This window comes from Eptatretus burgeri, chromosome 17 (assembly GCF_056783735.1).
Source record: "Eptatretus burgeri isolate ZD-2024b chromosome 17, Ebu_testis_v1, whole genome shotgun sequence".
Lineage (NCBI taxonomy): Eukaryota > Metazoa > Chordata > Myxini > Myxiniformes > Myxinidae > Eptatretus > Eptatretus burgeri.
The window spans coordinates 33,043,232-33,063,231 of NC_140977.1; the positions used below are offsets into that span (position 1 = coordinate 33,043,232).

The 20,000-nt window shown below is 42.8% G+C and overlaps 1 protein-coding gene across 6 annotated transcripts in view; it reads right to left on the reverse strand.

Annotated features, from left to right (window-relative positions):
• Positions 1-20,000, reverse strand: part of SNX29 (sorting nexin 29) — a 375,087-nt gene that overhangs the window by 88,308 nt on the left and 266,779 nt on the right. For all 6 annotated transcript variants that reach the window (XM_085862384.1, XM_085862380.1, XM_085862382.1 and 3 more), the window contains one exon: positions 324-464. In XM_085862384.1, the coding sequence (XP_085718510.1) occupies positions 324-464 (141 nt within the window). The remainder of the gene's footprint in view (positions 1-323; positions 465-20,000) is intronic.

A 20,000-nucleotide genomic window follows, 5' to 3' on the forward strand; every position in this document is an offset into this window, starting at 1 on the left:
GATGTTTACCATGATAGTCCCAGGATATCTGGTGTAGAAACAACCCTCACACAGGCAGGAAAGGTGTGACCAATTGGTAACACTTTAAACCAAGCACGCAGCATCGATTGGGTACCCCGTGTCAACTGCCGTTGGAGGAACTCTCCAGCAAGCTTGTAAAATGGCAAAACACTGATACTGATAGAACTACTGATGATCAGGGCAGCTTATGAGGCTTGCATGTGAGTGTAGAGCACTAAATTCGGCACGACTATGAAAGAGCGTAAGAGCAGCGACAATCGACTTGATAGGTCTGTATCAGCGCAACATGCATTCCTCCATACCTTGTTTCCAATGGCCTTCTTTGGGGGAAAATTAAAGGCCTGAACATTCTTGTTCCTTTTGATCAGCTGCTGGTGCAGGACGCGAAACTCGGTGTAACGCCGGTACACGTTCCATTCCTCGTCTCTCACTCTTACGTACACCTGTTATGGCAATGGCAGACGACGAGAAACATAACTCGATCATGAATATCAATGCCCAAACTTACCGCCCTCCACAAGATAGTGATATCACAAACAACTGTAATTGATAATGTAACATATAATTGATCATATAAAAATTGACATTACTGTTCGGAATCAGTAATTCAATAAAAATGTTGACAGTACTCTGCTCAAACCATTATTTTTTTTTTTTTTGTTCAATTTTATCTGAGAACAACACCTTTAAAAAATAGACCGTATCATGAGAAAGAGTTCAGTACCTCTTGCAATGGTGGACACACATCAAAAATATCTGCTACGCGGAACAAAGTGAATTTTCCCAATGAATGAGTCAGATGGAGAGGCGCAAGAAGACAGACCATGTTCATTGCTTTCAAACATGATTCCTCTTTTCATGAAAACCCATCCAAGCTACACACAGCTGCAACAGATGTAATTGACTTGTGGTTTAATAACTACAGAAATCGCTTTGAACCTTGTGTACCCTGCTATAGCTCAACTGATAATGCAGGCAGGAAGCCGAGAAGTTGGTGCCGAAGAAAAAGGTGAAAAGTTGGCGATGGATTGCATCTATGAATGAGCAAATGGATGACAATGTTTCTATTCTTGAAGTATATACTACGTGTTGTTCTTTAATGGCTCCAATTATTCCTACCTTCTCGTGTCGTTGGTCTGGGAACGTTTACGGCGCAAATCTTTCACAAAGCGGCTGGCCAGGCCAGACGTTCGATTGAAGTATATTTGGGCAGGAATTTGGAGCTTGCTCTTGGCGACGGCAATAACTGTCATACTTTTCACGAAGGGCACCGTGGGATGTTTCACGTCCACCAACTAATGCCGGCGTACGGGACGCCCAGCTCAACACCCATCATACCTACGAGGTACCGTGTCAGCCCACACGTACAAACACCATTTGCTACAAAGCAAAAAAAAAAAAAGTCTGAGTCCAACAACAAAATCAACACTTTAACCCGACACAAGAGATTCGAGGTGATTAGGAGCGTTGATTAAGAATGAAATTTTAAATGTGTAAAGATTGAAATGAAATTATTTTTTGCCACATTAACTGGTAATATTCACAGAAGATATTGTAAATGTACAACAGTAAAAAATTATCCAACAGGTCTGAAGGATATTTGTGGCCTGAACTTAACAAGGCTGCAGGACAGCTGGCCGAGCCGGTATTGAGAAACAACATTCGGGAGTTCCTAAGTGAGAGCTCTTCGGAAAATGATGACAAATTTGTTTGTTATTTTTAACCTACAGAAATGATTTGTTTGCCCAAAACATCCTGAAGGGTGACAATGAGGCCAACACTTTCAGATGTATTAGAATGATTTTTATTTATTTTTTAATGGTGAGAGAACATTGAATTTTCGAGGTTGCGGCAACTAATGATGTTAGCGAATGCATATTGGATTGTGATTCAAGTCTGAATTCAGCCTTTACTTTCTTTTCTTCTTTTCATGCTGGACGATTCTTAAGAAAAAGTTCTTCAACTCTGTCTTCACTCAAAGATCAAAGTGAAAAATATCTTCCTTCCCGTTCTTCCATTACAGAATGTTCCCGACAGCATGCGGATCTCTCCCCCGCCGGACGGAGAGGTTTCTTACCCAGCTCGATACCTCTTCCGCAACTGCTGCTGATGGCATAAGTACTCAAATCTTTTGGTACTGTGCTTCAGTTTTATGACACCTTCTCTCCTCTCCTTAACGGTTGCTTGGCTTAACGGTTAAGGTGGTTGGCTTAAAATCTTCGGGTCTTGAGTTAGAGCTCCTGCAGTGCTGTTAAATAAGACCAGGTGGATTGACTCACCCTGTCATCCTAATGAGGTCGGCAAAATGAGTACCAGATTACCGGAAATAAGGGCCACTGCATCAGCGGCACAGCCACGGTCCCAGAAATGATGCAACCAGCAGCCACAGGCTGCATACGATATAACAAAAATGATAATACCCCTCTCCTTCATAGGTGAGAAATGAATTCCATCTTGGAAAGTTTAACACTTCATTGCTATCCTGAAGATTTTAAAACGGATCCCCTCAACTACAGACGTATCAACTGTCTCCCTATTATAAGCAAAGCAACGTCCATTATTGAAGCTGATCTCAGGCACGACCTCTTCTCCAACTTGCTAATCTCTAACAACCACTTTGGCTTCCAACCTGGTTATTTCACCTTGGATGTACTGCGATATGACTGACAATAAATTGATGGATGCTCTGAACAACAAATAAGAGGGTAGAGCCATCTCTCTGGATATCTCTCGAGCCTTTGACACTGTCTGACATCTGGTCTTGATATTTTTTTTATGCTAAAGGAGAAGGGTTATGAGACGATGCCTTTGGATAACAATACAGCGCAAGTGTATTGATGGCACTTAAGTATAGAATATGTAGCATCTCACACTGCTCCGGGCATGCCCCGCAGGGTTCGCACACAGACACACACATACGCAGACATGTGGACACATACGCGCACACGAGGACAAACATATTTAGGACATGCGCACAGTGACCGTTACAGACTGTCACGGTTTGCTCCAAGCAAAATTAAAGCTTAAATCATGTGCGTGACATGAGCTGATGGTGACAAGTGTAACTTTTTTTTTCTGCATTGGAATAATTTAAGAAGATGATGATTAACATTAAACACAGAGTCAAATGGGACATGCACGGATGGGAGGAGTGGATACGGACCCACTGCACGGAGAGGAACGTAACTGGCCAATTGACACGAACCAGGAGGCACTTGCACCAGTGGGGGGGGAATAAGGATGGGAAGGGTGGATAATGATGGGCAAGAAGAGGATGGAGAATGGCAGAATGAGGGAAAGGAAGAGGACAAGGAAGATGAAGAGCAGTATGAACTGGAGGAAGAGCTGGCCATCAAGAGGAAATAAGGCTGACAGCACTCAGAGAAAGATCACAACTCTACAAAATATAAAATAACAAAATGACAAAAATACTGGTGAGGAGAAACAACACAGCACTCAGAAAAATCATGCCAAGGTCAGCCGGATTGAAGGAAATCAACGCCGTGAGCTTTGCAGTAGCATTACTCATTCAAGATAAAGTGACAGGCAAACATCGCGACGAGAAAAAGAAACCAGGCCCGACAGACGAAGACCATGTACCACCATGGAACCAGTCTTGTTCCTCATCTTCATCAATCGTCCTTCTGATTCCCTGGAAAATCCTGCTTCACTGTTGGTTTATGATTACACCCTCTGCCGTATAATTTCTCATCATCAGAAGGCAGGTAGCAGTCTCTTCCCTCTCTGCAGACCTTGATAGACGTATTCCAAATGTTGGACCAGTTCCAGATTCTTTCAACCCCGCCAAATCACAAACATTCACCCTGTCTTTCCTAAAGGATTGCCTGGCTCCAGATACTTCTGAAACAAACCATTTGACGGGATAAACTCACTCAAAATTTTGGGCCTAACCATCAGCCATGATCTTTATTCGGCAGATCATACTTGGAAGATGGTTTTCAAAGCCAGTTGCTGACTGTGCATCCTTCGTCGTGCAAGGTCTTTTCTTGGCCAATCTGAACTTTTGACAACCTACAAGGCCTTCATTCGCAACTTGGGATCTCAAAACCCCTCAAAATCATTGGGATCTCCTGTGATGGAGCCGAGTGTTTCGGCCTGTTGTGTAAGCACTTGCAGGCAGGTTGGTGGCCTCTTTGTATTCCAACACCTCATTTATGGTCTCGCACACTCTACCCTCTCTTGGCTCTGTCCATCCCACGTTTCTGCAGGGTGCACATGGTCAGCCAGTAACCCTCTTCTTGGTGAACTCTCAACATCCAGGCTCACTGCTCACCTCCACTCATTTGTTCCTCTTTTCTCTTGCCTGTGCAACCCACTTCCCCAGTCTGCTCAATCCCATGATTCTTCCCTCTATGGCTTCAAGACAGCTGTTCATCACTACCTCAGGTCACCCCCATCACACTCACCCCCCATCATTTTCAACCCAAAATGACCCCATTCCCAAGCACTCCCTTTTCCAGGTTATTGTGATTTTATCCCCCTCTCTCTAACCTCTTTTCATTCGTTAGTTGTCAGTTGCTTTGTTCCTTTTCTGTTTCATCTCCACTTTCTCTTCCACCTCTCCCATAACCATCCCATGTCACATGCATTCCTCAAGAAACCCTCACCTGCTCACATTCCCAAAGCCCAGGCTCGATGCCCGCCTGCATTTTTTCTCCTTATTTTCACCAATTGTATAATCGTCTCCCTGTGTGTTACCCATTTGGCCTGTTACGTACCCTCTGCACTCACACATTGCACATTCATGATCTCTTCGACACGCGCTGATTCCTTCCAATCCTGTTCCTCTTTGGGGGCATTGTTACTCTATTTTTTGTGCTATTCTTCCTTTCCCCCTTGTGCACGTACACCCAGCCCTCCCTTTAGACCATTTTATAGTATATAAACCTGCTGCCCTTGTCATTTTGCTGAGATCCTTGTATAAAAAGCCTGGTAGTTGCATCATTATTGAGGGACAGCTGCATCACCAATGAAGTCCCCCCATTCAGGCAGGAATTTGGCAAGTGTCAATTATGAGAACTTGCCTCCTCTTTGTGAAAAACCCACCTACGACTGGTGCTGGTAGACAGCAACGACAGTTTAAGGTCCTTATAAATGGACGACGCACACATTGATGTATCACTCAATGTGAAGCATCATTGGAATGTTTGAAGCTGGCCTGTGATTCAAACCAAAGACAGCTCAGAGGGAAATGTCCATATACCTCCAGACTAACCGAGCAACCCATCAAGCAATGAAAGTATAAAAAGTTAATCAAAAATTTGAAGTGCCAATTTGTTTCATGTTTTGATGTTATGTTCAGGAGGATTTCCATGCACTGCACTTGACAAATAACCTTGAATAATCGGTACCCGAGATCTTTTCTGTTTACCTCTGCCACTGAAGGTGGATGGAGGTTGTTTCCAACCCTGTCTGTCTGTCTGTTTGGTTGTGAACAAAATATCTTAAAAAGTTGAGGATGGATTTGACGAAATTTGGTGGAGAGCTCGGGTATATGACACCAAAAATATTATTGGATTCTGGTGAAGATCCGGATCCAGATATGGATCAGATAATTTTTTTTAAGTGATTCTTCACCATTGAATGATAGGGCTAAAACAATATATAGCAGGATATCTCAAAAAATTGTGGACGGATTTGGACGTTACTTGGTGGATGAGTTGGTTAGGTGACAAGAACAAGCCGATTAAATTTTAGCTCATGTCCGAATCGAGATTCCGGCCCATCAGCGGGATACAAAACGTAAACTAATCATCCCCGGCAGAGGTATGGGCTCCACCGAGTGCCCTTCCAGTTAATGAGAACGTGGTTGTTTTGCTCTTGTGTGAAGAAACTCATCATTCAACGATCTGGTCGACAACCAAGGACAATGATAATGCTGTTGAGCAGGGCGTCTGATTTCGATACACTGGACCCACCTCGTCAGGTATCGTGGTGTTCAGTGTCTGGCTTTGATATACCTACCTTGTCTGGTATAGTATTCAGTTTGCTTTCTCCAATATGCATTTTCTTGTGTGCTGAGAACTCGTAATATAAATATTTTTACATATTTGCATACTCTGTAAATGACAAACGAGGAAAAACATCTTATTAGTCGATTTCCATACATTTTAAAATAATGCCTTGTGCTGTACTGGGAAAAAATTGAAATGGCAGGCAATGTCAGCTCACTGGCCTGGAACGAACAGAAAATGCCAAAGCTTGGCGCTGACTCGCATGACTGTCACTCACTAACCAAGGACAGAATACCCTATAGTTTTACAAGAGAGCCACTCAATATTTGTTTAACATAAATACCATGTCATCAGCTGGTAAAAAAAAAAGACTACGAAGGCCCATTATATGAGATTAAGGTGTGCAGAATGCAAGGATACCAATTTGAGCACCTCTGACAAGGGAAATCTGGCAAATTAACAAGTACACCAAAGATATGCATTTATTATTTTGCTTTTGGGAAATAGGATCTATTCTGTGGAGTTATAGAAATGGGAGTACCAATAAACTGTAAAGCTCATGAGCACCTCGGAGCATGGTTGTCTTGGGGGTTTTACCATACCGTAGTCAATTGCATTCTGGTAAAAATGCCTCAACTGAGATTGGGGTTGTTCCTGAATTCAAAGGATAAAGGTTATGCATGCCAATCAAATCATTTAACCCTCGAGAGCCCACGAAATGTTCTGGGTGAACAAAAACCGATGAACCCTGTGGCTCGAGAGGGTTAATATAAGCCAGCAAATCGGAGTGGCAGTTCTGGAGGTCTGGAAGTTCATAGCAAGTGTAGCTAGTTTCTGTCAAAGTCGCTACAGGCTGTCAAGTGCACAGTAGTGTGTCCAGCACAACCGCCTTGACTGGTAAGAGTTGCCTCATCGATAATAGTGCAGGGCAGCTGAGAACTGTCCCTGCAATGCCGTGCGAACAGATAAGATCGACTGTGTCTACATACACAGACCGTTGTCACAAATACCTGGAACTGTGTTATATGCATGACTGGAGGGAGGGTATAATCATATGCAAATGAGCGATGCACCCAACCATCGTTAATTATAAAGCCATTTTAAATTAATCTGCTTGACAATCATGGATACAGACAGTCCCAACTGCAGCTGGAAGTAAAATCACATTACTTGATTGGTGGCTCACTTGGCATTGAAATATACAACACCAGCAGGGCTACCCGGCGTTGCGCGGTGCAGTTCTAATCCTGTTGGCATTTTGAAGAAACAAAATTTTGATTTTTTTTTTCTTCTATTTTCTTTTGTGGGTGCCGAAAATACTTCCCAAAACCCACGAAGGAATGCTCTTGGAAATGATTTAATATCACCTTTTAGACAGCAACAAAGGCTTAGGCATGAAAGAGCAAAAAAATTTTTTATATACAATGTTGAGGCTCATATAAGTGTAAACACACACAACGTAATAACAAGGGGAGCAGGAGACAAGAAGGAAGGGAGAGGGAAGCACAGAACAGTGTGGAACAGAGACATTAGATATGTGGGAGAGAGAGGGATGGGGCGGGGTACATGGGGTAAACAAGATGGACACTGCAGGGACTAAAAAAAACACAAAAAAATCCCAAAAATTAATTTAAACACACACACACACAAACATAATAAAAGACATTTAAATAATATGACCTATTATGGGTAACTTGAGAACATAGAGATGGGTGATTATTGAAAGGGTCCCCAAACACATGACAAGTAGAGATAGCAAATTTGGAAGTTTAAAAGCCATGCCTATCTCTCCTCTACGAAATGATTTGGTCAAAAATTATAGAGCAATACATTTCACAATTCGTCACTGAATATCCTCTTTTGAGACTTTATCATGAGCCTCGGGGGGTGGAAAAAAAAATGTCAGGATCATTGAAGTGTGATCGTCATTCTCAGGTCAGAGAATATCAAAATTGTTCCAAACTTCGATTTGTGTTTCAGCCTCCATATTCCATAATGAATCAAGTGTGAAAAAGAAAGGACAGCGGTTGCTCCTCGGCTTCGGTTGTCACACAGTTTTGATTTGAAACAAGGAATAGAAATAATTTACAATTTCAAGGGGAATTTAGAATAATTAGTGAAGAGAAATTTGAAACCACACGAGGATTTCTGTACAAAATCAAACACATATCATCATTATATGATGTTGATAGGTATCTTTTCAGAATTTAAAAAAAAAAGATGATGAAGTGTTATTAAAAATGAAGGCATCTCGTGACACCTTGACGGTTAAAGTTCATCAAGACTTTGCAATACTTTCACACGCAGTGTGCGACCACTTTCAAATGCATTCAAATATTGTTAATAGATCAGTTCATGAGCCCAATCAAACAATAAATACAAAATAATATTTTGAATCCATAATAACCCAAAATAAACATTGTTAATTATAATCTATAATCCAAAAATGATTGACAGGTACTGAACCGTGCTATCTTGCAGGACAAGGACAGCCACCGGCATGTTTGCCCCAAAGTTGTTGTGAAAACTTATTTTCACACAAGCAAGGTCAATGTCACAATAAAAACTTGCAATTCATAATCAAATTTATGTAAGAAGATTAAATATGGACACGATGAGCGAGTTCAGTGAGCACCGTGATGTCGATGCACACGTCAAATGGAACGGAGAAATGCTGATGTAAAGCAATAACGTAAATGATGCACAAATATTTCTCATACATCTACATATATTTCTGACTTTGCATATTTATGATCGGGCTCCCAACTTCCGAGATGCTGCTGCTTCTTCTTTATAAAACAAACAATCGAATGACCCTGCTTCGAGTCATCTTACTATGACAGCATCCGTTTTGCATGTGCAAACAAAGTCTTAATGACGAGGAGCATGTTGAAAAGTAATGTCGATGATTCTTTTTCTCAAAAACAGGTGAAGATAATCGAATGAAACAAAGACCGATACTAACATCAATCTTGACGATACCATGGTGCATATTTATTTGTCAACATGTCCACCACTGGGGGGCCCACATATTTCTGCCAAAGTTAAAGCAGTTTTGTGATGCCATCACGACAGAACTGTGTGTCCTGCTAACTTAACGAACATGTCACAGTGGCTTTTACATCACCGTTTGAAGAGAAATGTTCTGCACGAATGTATTCTTCAAGTTAGGGGAAGAGATGAAAATCTGACTGAGCCAAGTCGGGGATGATGATCTTTTTGGCAGTACTCCATTGATCGTCTCCTACCCTCAGGATCGCAATGGTGCACCAAACTCTCATCTCTAGTCATCCCATCTCTCATCTCCAGTCAGTCATCCTAACTCTCATCTCCAGTCATCTCAACACTCATCTCCAGTCATCTCATCTCCCTCCAGTCAGTCATCAACTCTCATCTTCAACCATCTCCAGTTAGTCATCCTAACTCTATCTCCAGTCAGTCATCCCAACTCTCATCTCCAAGTCATCTCAACCCTCAACTCCAGTCATCTCATTTCCCTCGAGTCAGATATCTCACCTCTTATCTCCAGTCATCTGCAGTCAGTCATCCCAACTCTCATCTCCAGGCATCTCATGTCTCATGCTGAGTCAACCCCACCTGGTATTAATTCAACGGACAAACAGGATTTGAATTCAGGGCCCTAGGATCCAAAGCCTGCCACCCTCACTATTAAGCCAACACCAGGCCTGTTTATATCAAAGTCGACTGATATTAAAAGAAAATCCAAGACATGAAAAAAATGACATAATGAATACTTTTCAGTAATATACCATCTCTGGTTTCTCACTGACCTACTCGTATTCTGCGCATCAAGGAATGCCAAGGTTTCTTTGGGGTTCCGACACATCTTAGCATCTTTTTATCACCAATGTTTTGTTCCTCTGGCCATGGTATGTTTATGATGTGACATTACTTGAAAATGACGTGGAAAATAGCCTGCAGTGAGTGAAGTGGGGGTATGCGACAGCAAGACTGCAATCTCGTGTGTACCAGCTCTATACGTGGTAGCATTCCTATGACATCTCGGCCGGCCTCCGTTTCCATTCACGTGGGTGTCCCATGGCCAGGTGCTCCTCTCGCAAGGATATTTTAGCATCCTTCCCTATGCTGTGATCTCGCTCGGCCAGGGTTACGATGGGATTAGTTGGCGATTACGAGCCCCCTATTGCTGCCGACGCCACTGTTTATTAATATCCCCACTCGGTGCTTGCTTCCACCCACCGAGCTAGTCACGAGGTGCAGGACAATGGCACATTTCAAAATCCCACACTGTTAGCCGAGGGAAACTGTTGTAATTTCTGTCTCTTGGTCTCCTATAACGACAGCACAGGCACTCAGGCCATCAAAAAAAAAAAATCAACATACACAATGAAAAAGAGATTCACAGTAAAATAAGCTGGAAATCTCAAGTTGGTTCACATCATAAAGGCAGAAATGTAATTGATCCAAATGATGCAACAGAAGATAAGATCCCAAATGACTCATTGAGGCAAGTTATAAAAATTTAAGATGAAGACTCAGCCTGCAATGCCAGAGAGGAAAACTGGCAAAGTCAGTGAAGAATTGGGGAGCACAAAATAAATAGGCCTTATTTTCAGATAGTGCTCAGTATGAGCCGGATGAAAATGTCAAACTACTAACCACAGGAAGCAGCATGAATGTCGTAACTTGTAAACACCAGAAAGCAGGTAAAAATCAACAGTAATGAAAATGCCAGCACGAGCTAAATCGGAAACGACAATCTATTGCAGTCAAATCCGGGTACCGCAGAGCAAATATTATTTACCCTGAACAAGCTGTTATTGATACCACACGGCAAGCAGTAAAAACATGGATCCTAGTCGTGCACAAATATTCATAACCAGACTGTGATTGTTACAAGATACAAGTACATGATTTCATACAAAGGATTATTAAGTAACTAGCTCGCTTGTGACAGATGATGAAAAAATATATTTATCAAAGCACCCAGCTGTTATGATTCACACGAGGAATAGCATGGTTGTTCATGAAATCTAAATTGCTCAAGTCAGTGATGCCTAATAGTTGGAAGAGATACATTGCAGAAAAAAATAATAATTACAAGTACCGGTACATTCAAAGTACACCATCCCCATGCCAAATAAATAAAAAAACAATCCTCCAGCGCTAGACAGCAAGGTGCCCGGCGATGCCGCCTTGCAGCACATGGTCGGAATTGGGAGGGAGCGGTGTACAATAATTCATTGATTAATTAATTGCACAACTACAATAAATAAATGATTATCGTAAAATAATTAATTTCTTAATCAAATGGCTGATAGCATACCTAAACCACCACTGTTTCATCCGAATCTGTAACTTTTTGAAAATTAAGTAATCAATCGAAAAATCAAATAATTAATTGATTAATCAATAAATCAAAAATACTCTTGAGACACAAATCCCTTGGTCACTGTCATGTCCAAATATCAGCTTACGAGCTCAAAAGGTGCCCAAGATATTGCCAGGGTGAGAAATAAAATAAATAAGTAATTAATAAATCGATAATAATTAAGTAATTAATCAGTTGGCAGGCAGATGGAACAGAGTGGCAGGCAGATTGAGCAGAGCGGCAGGCAGATGGAGGAGAGCGGCAGACAGATGGAGGAGAGTGGCAGGCAGATGGAACAGAGTGGCAGGCAGATTGAGCAGAGCGGCAGGCAGATTGAGCAGAGCGGCAGGCAGATGGAGGAGAGCAGCAGACAGATGGAGGAGAGCGGCAGGCAGATGGAACAGAGTGGCAGGCAGATTGAGCAGAGCGGCAGGCAGATGGAGGAGAGCGGCAGACAGATGGAGGAGAGCGGCAGGCAGATGGAGGAGAGCGGCAGACAGATTGAGCAGAGCGGCAGGCAGATGGAGGAGAGCAGCAGACAGATGGAGGAGAGCGGCAGGCAGATGGAACAGAGTGGCAGGCAGATTGAGCAGAGCGGCAGGCAGATGGAGGAGAGCGGCAGGCAGATGGAGGAGAGCGGCAGGCAGATGGAGGAGAGCGGCAGGCAGATGGAGCAGAGCGGCGGGCAGATGGAGGAGAGCGGCAGGCAGATGGAGGAGAGCGGCAGGCAGATGGACGAGAGCGGCGGGCAGATGGAGGAGAGCGGCGGGCAGATGGAGGAGAACGGCAGGTAGATGGAACAGAGCGGCAGGCGGATGGAGCAGAGCGGCAAGTAGATGGAGGAGAGCGGCAGGCAGATGGAGCAGAGCGGCAGGCAGATAGAACAGAGCGGCAGGCAGATGGAACAGAGCGGCAGGCAGATGGAACAGAGCGGCAGGCATATGGAGCAGAGTGGTGGGCAGATGGAGGAGAGCGGCGGGCAGATGGAGCAGAGTGGCAGGTAGATGGAGGCGAGCGGCAAGCAGATGGAACAGAGCGACAGTCAGATGAAGCATAGTGGCAGGCATATGGAGCAGAGTGGCAGGTAGGTGGGGCAGAGCAGCAGCCAGATGGGGCAGAGTGGCAGACATATGGAGCATAGTGGTAGGCATATGGAGCAAGTTGGCAGACAGATGGGGCAGAGTGGCAGACAGGCAGAGCAGAATGGCAGACAGGCAGAGCAGAATGGGAGACAGATGGAGCAGAGTGACAGAGAGACAGACCGATGTGGCACACAGAGGAAACAAAGTGGTAGATAGCAAAACTTAAGAACAGTCGGGAGACAAAAGGACAAAAGCAGTTGGTTATACAATTTTGTGTGTTGATTATTTTTTATAGATCACGTGACCTCACCAGTTTGCTTCAAAATCAAGTTGGAAGGGCAATGACATCTTCTTGTCACTGCTAAACCAGAGATCAAGGAAGCTGTTCATTTTCACCATCCCAATGAAGTGTTGGAGATCAAGGGTAAGAGCAGAGGATTCTCCAGAATGTGAACTCTCTCTCCCCTAATCACTACTAGTAGTCCAGGCAAAATAAGGTTTGATCCGAAAGAAATTGCAACAGAATTTTTTTAGCACAATGCATTTCTATGAGGTCCCCAGAACACCATACTAAAAGTCCTAATAAATCCCTGGTGCGGAAATGCGTCTAATTTGCATAAATCCAATATGGCGGCCAATTATCAATATTGTGCCATATCTTTGCTCACAGATGACATATTTGGGTGATTTCAACTTCTAGAATGGGTATTTTGTATACAATGATGCATTTAGCATACTTTTAAACTTCCCTGGAACAAAAGCTCATTTGCATAAATCCAATATCGCTGCCAAATATCAATATTTTGCCATATATTTACTCTCAGGCAACAGGCTTGAGCGGTTTACATTTCTAGAATATTTGAGGGGATCAAAGGCTAAATTTGGGATAGTTTAACATTTTGATTGGATGGGTTTAAATAAAATGATGGATTAATTTAATAAAATCCAATATGGCCACCAAATATCGATACTTTGTGATCAAATTTATGACAGTCACTTCTTTGGCGAGTGTTTCATTGCAGGTATATTAATACCCTACTGAAGATGCCCATCAGAATCATTATAGTCATCAGTGAAATCTGGTAGCTGCGAGTTGGCACAACTTGTCCCACGGAATTCTCCACAAACAGCACTGCAATGCAGACTATACTTTCTGCATGTGCACCTCTTTGTATCACAGTCTGTTTTACAGTTACAGCAGATGACATCCAGTAGTTTTGATGGGGCTGCAAGCTGGTCAGTTTGTATTGGCAAACATTGTCCATCCACCACGTGCCATCCCTACTCTTCCAGCTTCATATTGATGCTTCTTCCTTTCCACGCCACCATCTGATAATACACACGGAGGCTGTGATACTTTGCAGCTGCTGAGGTTGGGGGTAGAGTTTGAGGTTCTACATGAGATGTGCTCTTGGAAACCTTCTCACAAAATCGCCTGTATCATAAAGTGTCCAGTCCTTGTTCTTTGGCACCACCATATAATGACAAGTGCTTTTTCTCCTGCTGCAATAATGTCCTGTTTTGCCACATGTCCTTCTTGGCTGAACACCTTAGCTTGCTGACGGAACAGGACAACACTCTTGATCTTCCTTACTGCTAAACCCTTTCCCAATCCAAACAGGCGAGAAGTTGTATCGCAGCCAAGGATGGCATGGATAAATAACACGTGGTCACAAACATCAGGACCAAGAAATTCCTTAGACTGCTTTATGCACCATATCCTGGTCTTTTTTCTGATTGCCTGGGCTCTGGGGCTAGGAACAAGTCATATGCATCCCGTTCAGCATGATACAGTAGGAGGATGAGCAAGTCCGTGTCATCCCCTATCAGGACAGTGTCTTTGATTCTAGCAGATGCAACAGCTGTTTGGACAATGAGCACATCAGCATCATGCTTTGCATGATATATATTACACCCAGCCCACTCTAGTTTGTCATCAAGATAAACAATAAATCGCTGTTTGTTTGTCACATTTTTCAAGAATTCCTCCTTCTTGGACTGTATAACCATTCCACCAGTGAAGTTTACTGTCATGCCTGAACAAGACCCTGTCCTTCTCATGTGCGCGGCATCTTTTGTTGTTGGACCGTCTTGGTATCCATCAAAGACAATGGTAGCAGCCCCATATTTATATGTGACATAAAGCTGACCGACACTCATATGTGGAACCTCTTGGCCATGGAAGACGATGAAGTAGTGCACCACCATCGACAATATACTGGACATTTCCAATTGGTTCTCGTTGCTCCCCTTGCATGGTCTTCCAGAGAACATCGGCAAGGACAGCCTTATTGGCCTGCAGGGGAAGATTCAAACAATGCTGGGTGGTAACTACACAGTTCATATTTGAAGAGTGACTGTAGATCTTCACAGCGCTCCCCAATGGTTACCAGTCTCTGGAAGATCAACTGTGGATCTACCTTCACAGATTCTCCTTTGATCTTGACAGTTGATCTTGAATTAAGTGTCACTGCTCGATCACATTTCCGGAAGGTGAACTCTTCTACAGATTTCCCAACCATGGATGCGAGAATCTTTTCTCCAACTGTTCTTGATCTTTCAACGTTGACTCCTTCCTGGGCTGTCAAGCCATTTGCAGTGTTAAACAAGGACGGATCCCGTGCGAATGGATCTCTCTCCCTGAGATAGCTGATAAGATCAAGGGTGTCATTGACATCTCTGGCTTGTCTAGCCTTTGACAGGTCTTTGTGCTGGTCACTGGTTTCAAATGAGATGCCACTGAGCTTCTGCATAGCCTCGTTGATATTTGCACATGCTGGCATGGAAAGGACCCACGCCAAACGCTGAGTTTCTGTCATTCTTTTTCCTCTTGTCAGGCCTCCATGTGTCTTTATACTTCTCATCAGCACTTGCTCAATTGTGAGATCCGTGGATAGTCCTGCCCAGTACCTATCACTGCGCCTCACCACATGGTATCCTTTCTCAAATTGCTGATGGACATCTGGATGACTTTCTGGCAGATTAAGCATCATTTGCAGGTATACATATGCAGACTTTGCATACAGCGTGTGTCCTAGATGCATCCAATGAAATTTTTAAGTATTACAAATGCATCCTTGGATCCAAAGATCTCATTATAGAAATTTAAATCACTAAAATACATCATCTGAGAGCAAAGATTTGGCAAGATATTGATATTTGGAGGCCATATTGGATTTATGAAAATGAGATTTTGTTCCAGTGAAGTTGAAAAGTATGCTAAATGCATCCTTATATACAAAATACCAATTATAGAAGTTGAAATCACTCAAACATGTCATCTGTGAGCAAAGATATGGCACAATATTGATAATAATTGGCCGCCATATTGGATTTATACAAATTAGACGTATTTCCGCAACAGGGATTTCTTAGAACTTTTAGTATGGTGTTCTGGAGACCTCATAGAAATGCATTGTGTTAAAAAAAAATTCTGTTGCAATTTGTTCCCGATCAAGTGAAAAAATGGGCGACATTGCCTAGACTATAATGTTAACATCAATGATAATGGCGTGATGTATGCGGAAAAGGCTCGTGGGCTTTTTGGGAAATGTGTGTAAAAAAAAAATGAAGGACCAGTTCGGAACAAATGGTGTGTTGCTGGCCGCAAACCTTTGATCTGTGTCACGGGAGTGGATAAGGCAGCGAGAGGATACCATGTGATTGGTTTGAGTTTTGGGTTGACGCTGTGGCTTTGGGTATGAAAGCAATTTTGATCAAAGGAGACCCAAGGAATTGTTTGCAGAATAAAAGTAGATGATACCTGCACAACATGAAGATGACATTTCAGAGAACGAGAGGTCACGGTGAATCGAGCTTAAGACAGGGGGTCCGGCAGAAGCATCTGTCTGCCACTTGTACCAGTGTCTTTTTTTTCCAGGAGGATAAAGTAGACAAGCAAACTGTATAATTATCAAAAATAATAATGACACAGAATCAGAATATAGATGATCAAGCATACGCCCATGTACTCAACATGTTGTTATTGGCACATATCGGTACTTTATCGGTACTTGTCATTATCATTATCAGTACTTGGCACATCATGCGAAGGGAAACGGAGAGAAGGCAAGCACAGTTGACGAGTGTAAAAATGGTTCACACATTTCAGCAGAGGTCAACTCTCCTTTCATCGGATATATTATGGAACAACTTGCATAAGCTATACAGGTTAAATGCACACATCCTGATATCACACAAGCATAGGAACTGGCATTTGATTTGCCAAGATAGACGTCTGCACTATCAGTTTGCATGCCTGTACGAGGTTGAAAACGTCTCGCAACCTACACACTTCCCAAAATCACACTTCCTGAGCCGCTTCACATCTCACCACTGAAATTTTACCCCACCATCAGAATGAAGAACTTGTCTATCACGTGAAGGCGAGCATCGATCTGCCGTGGTGGACAGGTAGAACAATGGATGAAATAAACGGGACATTGATTCAGGTGTGCTAACTGTCGTGGGAATCAATCAGAAGCTGATGTTTTGGCCATTAAGCCGATGTGAGAGCAAAACAAGAGGCTCCTCTTTTACTCTGACGAAGGGTTAACATCTGAAATGTCAGCTTCTCATTTCTTCCCACGGCAGTTAGTACATACCTCAATCAGCCTCCTGTTGATTCCATCTATTATTTGAATGTCACATTTAAGTATGCGCACAACGTACTCAGCACGGCATATGGTCGGTGCCAAAACCGCAAGGCAATTGTTACATCGGCTTTTTGGTCCATCTTAATCCGCATGCTTTGTTAGCTTTCCCGTCTCGGTGACATTTTCCTCATTGTCATTTGCCAGTGGTGTTATGTTGAGAGAAATGCAAAGCTGTGGATTGCAGCCGTCAACCTACGGGAGACGCTTTCAAAGTTCATAACAGCAAAGTGTGGAGCAAAAGCTTCCAGAAACTCCAAGAGCCGAAAATCTACCAAATACACGTCTTGCGAGGGATATTCAAGGTCACAGATTCAATTGACTTTGACATAAAACGTGACCTTTTTTGTCGTGTCGAAACACAAAGCTCGTTCTGGAAAATATCGCAGATGTGAAAAGCACGTTTTGTCTAACGAGCGTTCCTCAGCAATTTCACATTCCCTCCCGAGTGAGTGCAAGATGTGAACAAAAGATGCATCATGGCATGGCTCAACTCCAAGCAGATTTTTCTTTGTTTCAATATCAAAGGCTCGTTGCTCGTTGCTCGTGTGAGTGTAAAAAAAAAAGGCAAAAAAAAGCGACAGCTTCGATGCAATACATTTAAACATTATACTTATGATGAATGACATCAAAGTTCCATGGCTACACACAAAATAAATTAGGCATCTAAGTAGACAACACACGTATGCTCCCTTTGCTTTGTCGACAGGAATGGTTTGGGAATGGTTTTATGGTTGTACGCCTCGTTTTCCGCAGTGCAGTAATCCAAGCCTGAACCCGTTTTGGTTTTTAGTGCTCCACCAAAAGCCTTAGCCTGTAAAACGGGCAACGATGCCTTGCTATCGGATCACGGTTCTGGATGGTGGGTGCATACTGGCTTGCAGTAACGTCACCAGCTTCCTTGCAGCGGCATTATCGGTACATGGTGTTCGAAAACATTGTGGATGCTTCAAGTAAGCTGACCAGACAGGCAGAGTTTGCAGTACATAAAAGGCAGGACTCCGAAATGATAAAATACTTTTGCTTCCATTCCATGAGCGTGAGACATAACCCTATTATTCCACAAAATGGAGGCTCATGAAAGAGCGAAGTGATAGAATGGAAAAAAGGCAACGCACCGACAGCGGGACAATGAGCAGAGGAATGAAGGAATAAGAAAAGAGGAAGGGGAGGAAGCACATCAATAAACCCGAATGAGGCCCAGATGTGCATGTGGCCTGGATAAAGATGCACGGACCGCACACACGAATACATGTGAAGGCACTCAATGAGACACGCAAGCGCATTACTTGAATGAATTAACGTTAAAAAAGTAACGAAAGAACATGAAACGAGACAATTCCAGAACAAGTATCCTGAACTTCTGAAGCTGTTTTCTCAGAGCAGAAAAGACAACCTCTGGTCGTGAAGGAATCTGGAATCAGAAGTCCATCATTTATTGATAACAAGCAATTTCTGTTCTGGTATATTTAATCATCTGCAAACAGACTAAATGGAGTCCATGGCCACAGGGATGCAAAGAACCTCATCACTGATATTTTGTCTCATTTTGGTTCAAACGTACCATCAAGATGGAAATGTGCAAAACATTTTGTTGCCATGTTTGTTTAAGGAAAAGGAACGCAGTTCAGAAAACATAAGTAGTGTCCATACATGGCAGTTAACCAGTGCTCCTGGAAACGGTCACTTTTAAGAATACTGCCAAGCATGCTTGCCACAGAGCTCTCGATATCCACGATGAGACTGTTTATCATTCCCATTTGAACCAACGGTTCGTGATGCTCTGAACTCACATCCAAATCTTCACCCATTGTCGACTGACGTCCTCATTAGTCATGTTAAATTATGTTGATGTCTACAAACATCCTTATGCTACATGTGATTGATGTACAAGCTCCTCCATGAAGCTTAGAAAAAAATAAAACAATTTATGCAATTCCGACAATGGCCTTTTGGTGCATTTTTCCACTTGGAAACAAGAAAACAATAGAAAATATAATTTGATGCCAATGTGTCAATGGATTTGGAAGACAAAAGACAGAGAGAGACAGAGACAGAGACAGAGACAGAGACAGAGACAGAGACAGAGACAGAGAGAGACAGAGAGAGACAGAGAGAGAGAGAGAGAGAGAGAGAGAGAGAGAGAGAGAGAGAGAGAGAGAGAGAGAGAGAGAGAGAGAGAGAGAGAGAGAGAGAGAGAGAAGAAGAGAGATCGTAGAAGAGAGAAATCATCACATACTTATAACTCGAGTTACGATCTGCAAAATGATTTCCAAAGGACACATGATCTTTGACCTGTTGAAGCCAAAATTGAATCATTTCATCCTTGTATCGCAGTTCATACTTGTGCAAGTTTGGTAAAAATCCCTTCTGTGGTTCACAAGTTATTGTGGTCGCAAAAGTTTTCAAAGGTCACATGACCATAGACCTTTGACCTTTTGAACCCAAAGTCTAATCAGTTCATCTTTGTTTTGCAGTTCATACTTTTGCCAAGTTTGGTTAGAATCCCTTTATTAGTGCACAAGTTATCGCAGTAACGAAAATCTGCTGCGCACGTACAGACGGACGCACACTTGAGAATATGCCTTGGGCGCTTTCAGCAGAGGAGGTATTAAAAAGGTCCGAGTAACAGATCAGAAAATAGGGAGGACAATTTAAAACTGTCCACAATTCTTTTTAACATTGCAGATCGAAGGCTCAGGAGGGAGCTTGTACATATATTACATTCAGGAGAAAGACACAAACAGACATCAGTGTACAGGTATTTAAGTGAAGTAGTCAAATGGTCAAGCTTGACACCAGACTCAGTGGCATTATGGTTGGAGCATCTGCTTCAGGTCTGGGAGGTCGGCAGTTCAAACCCTGGCTGTGTCACACCAACGACTTAAAAAATGTGACGTGCAGCTTCCTTTCTTGA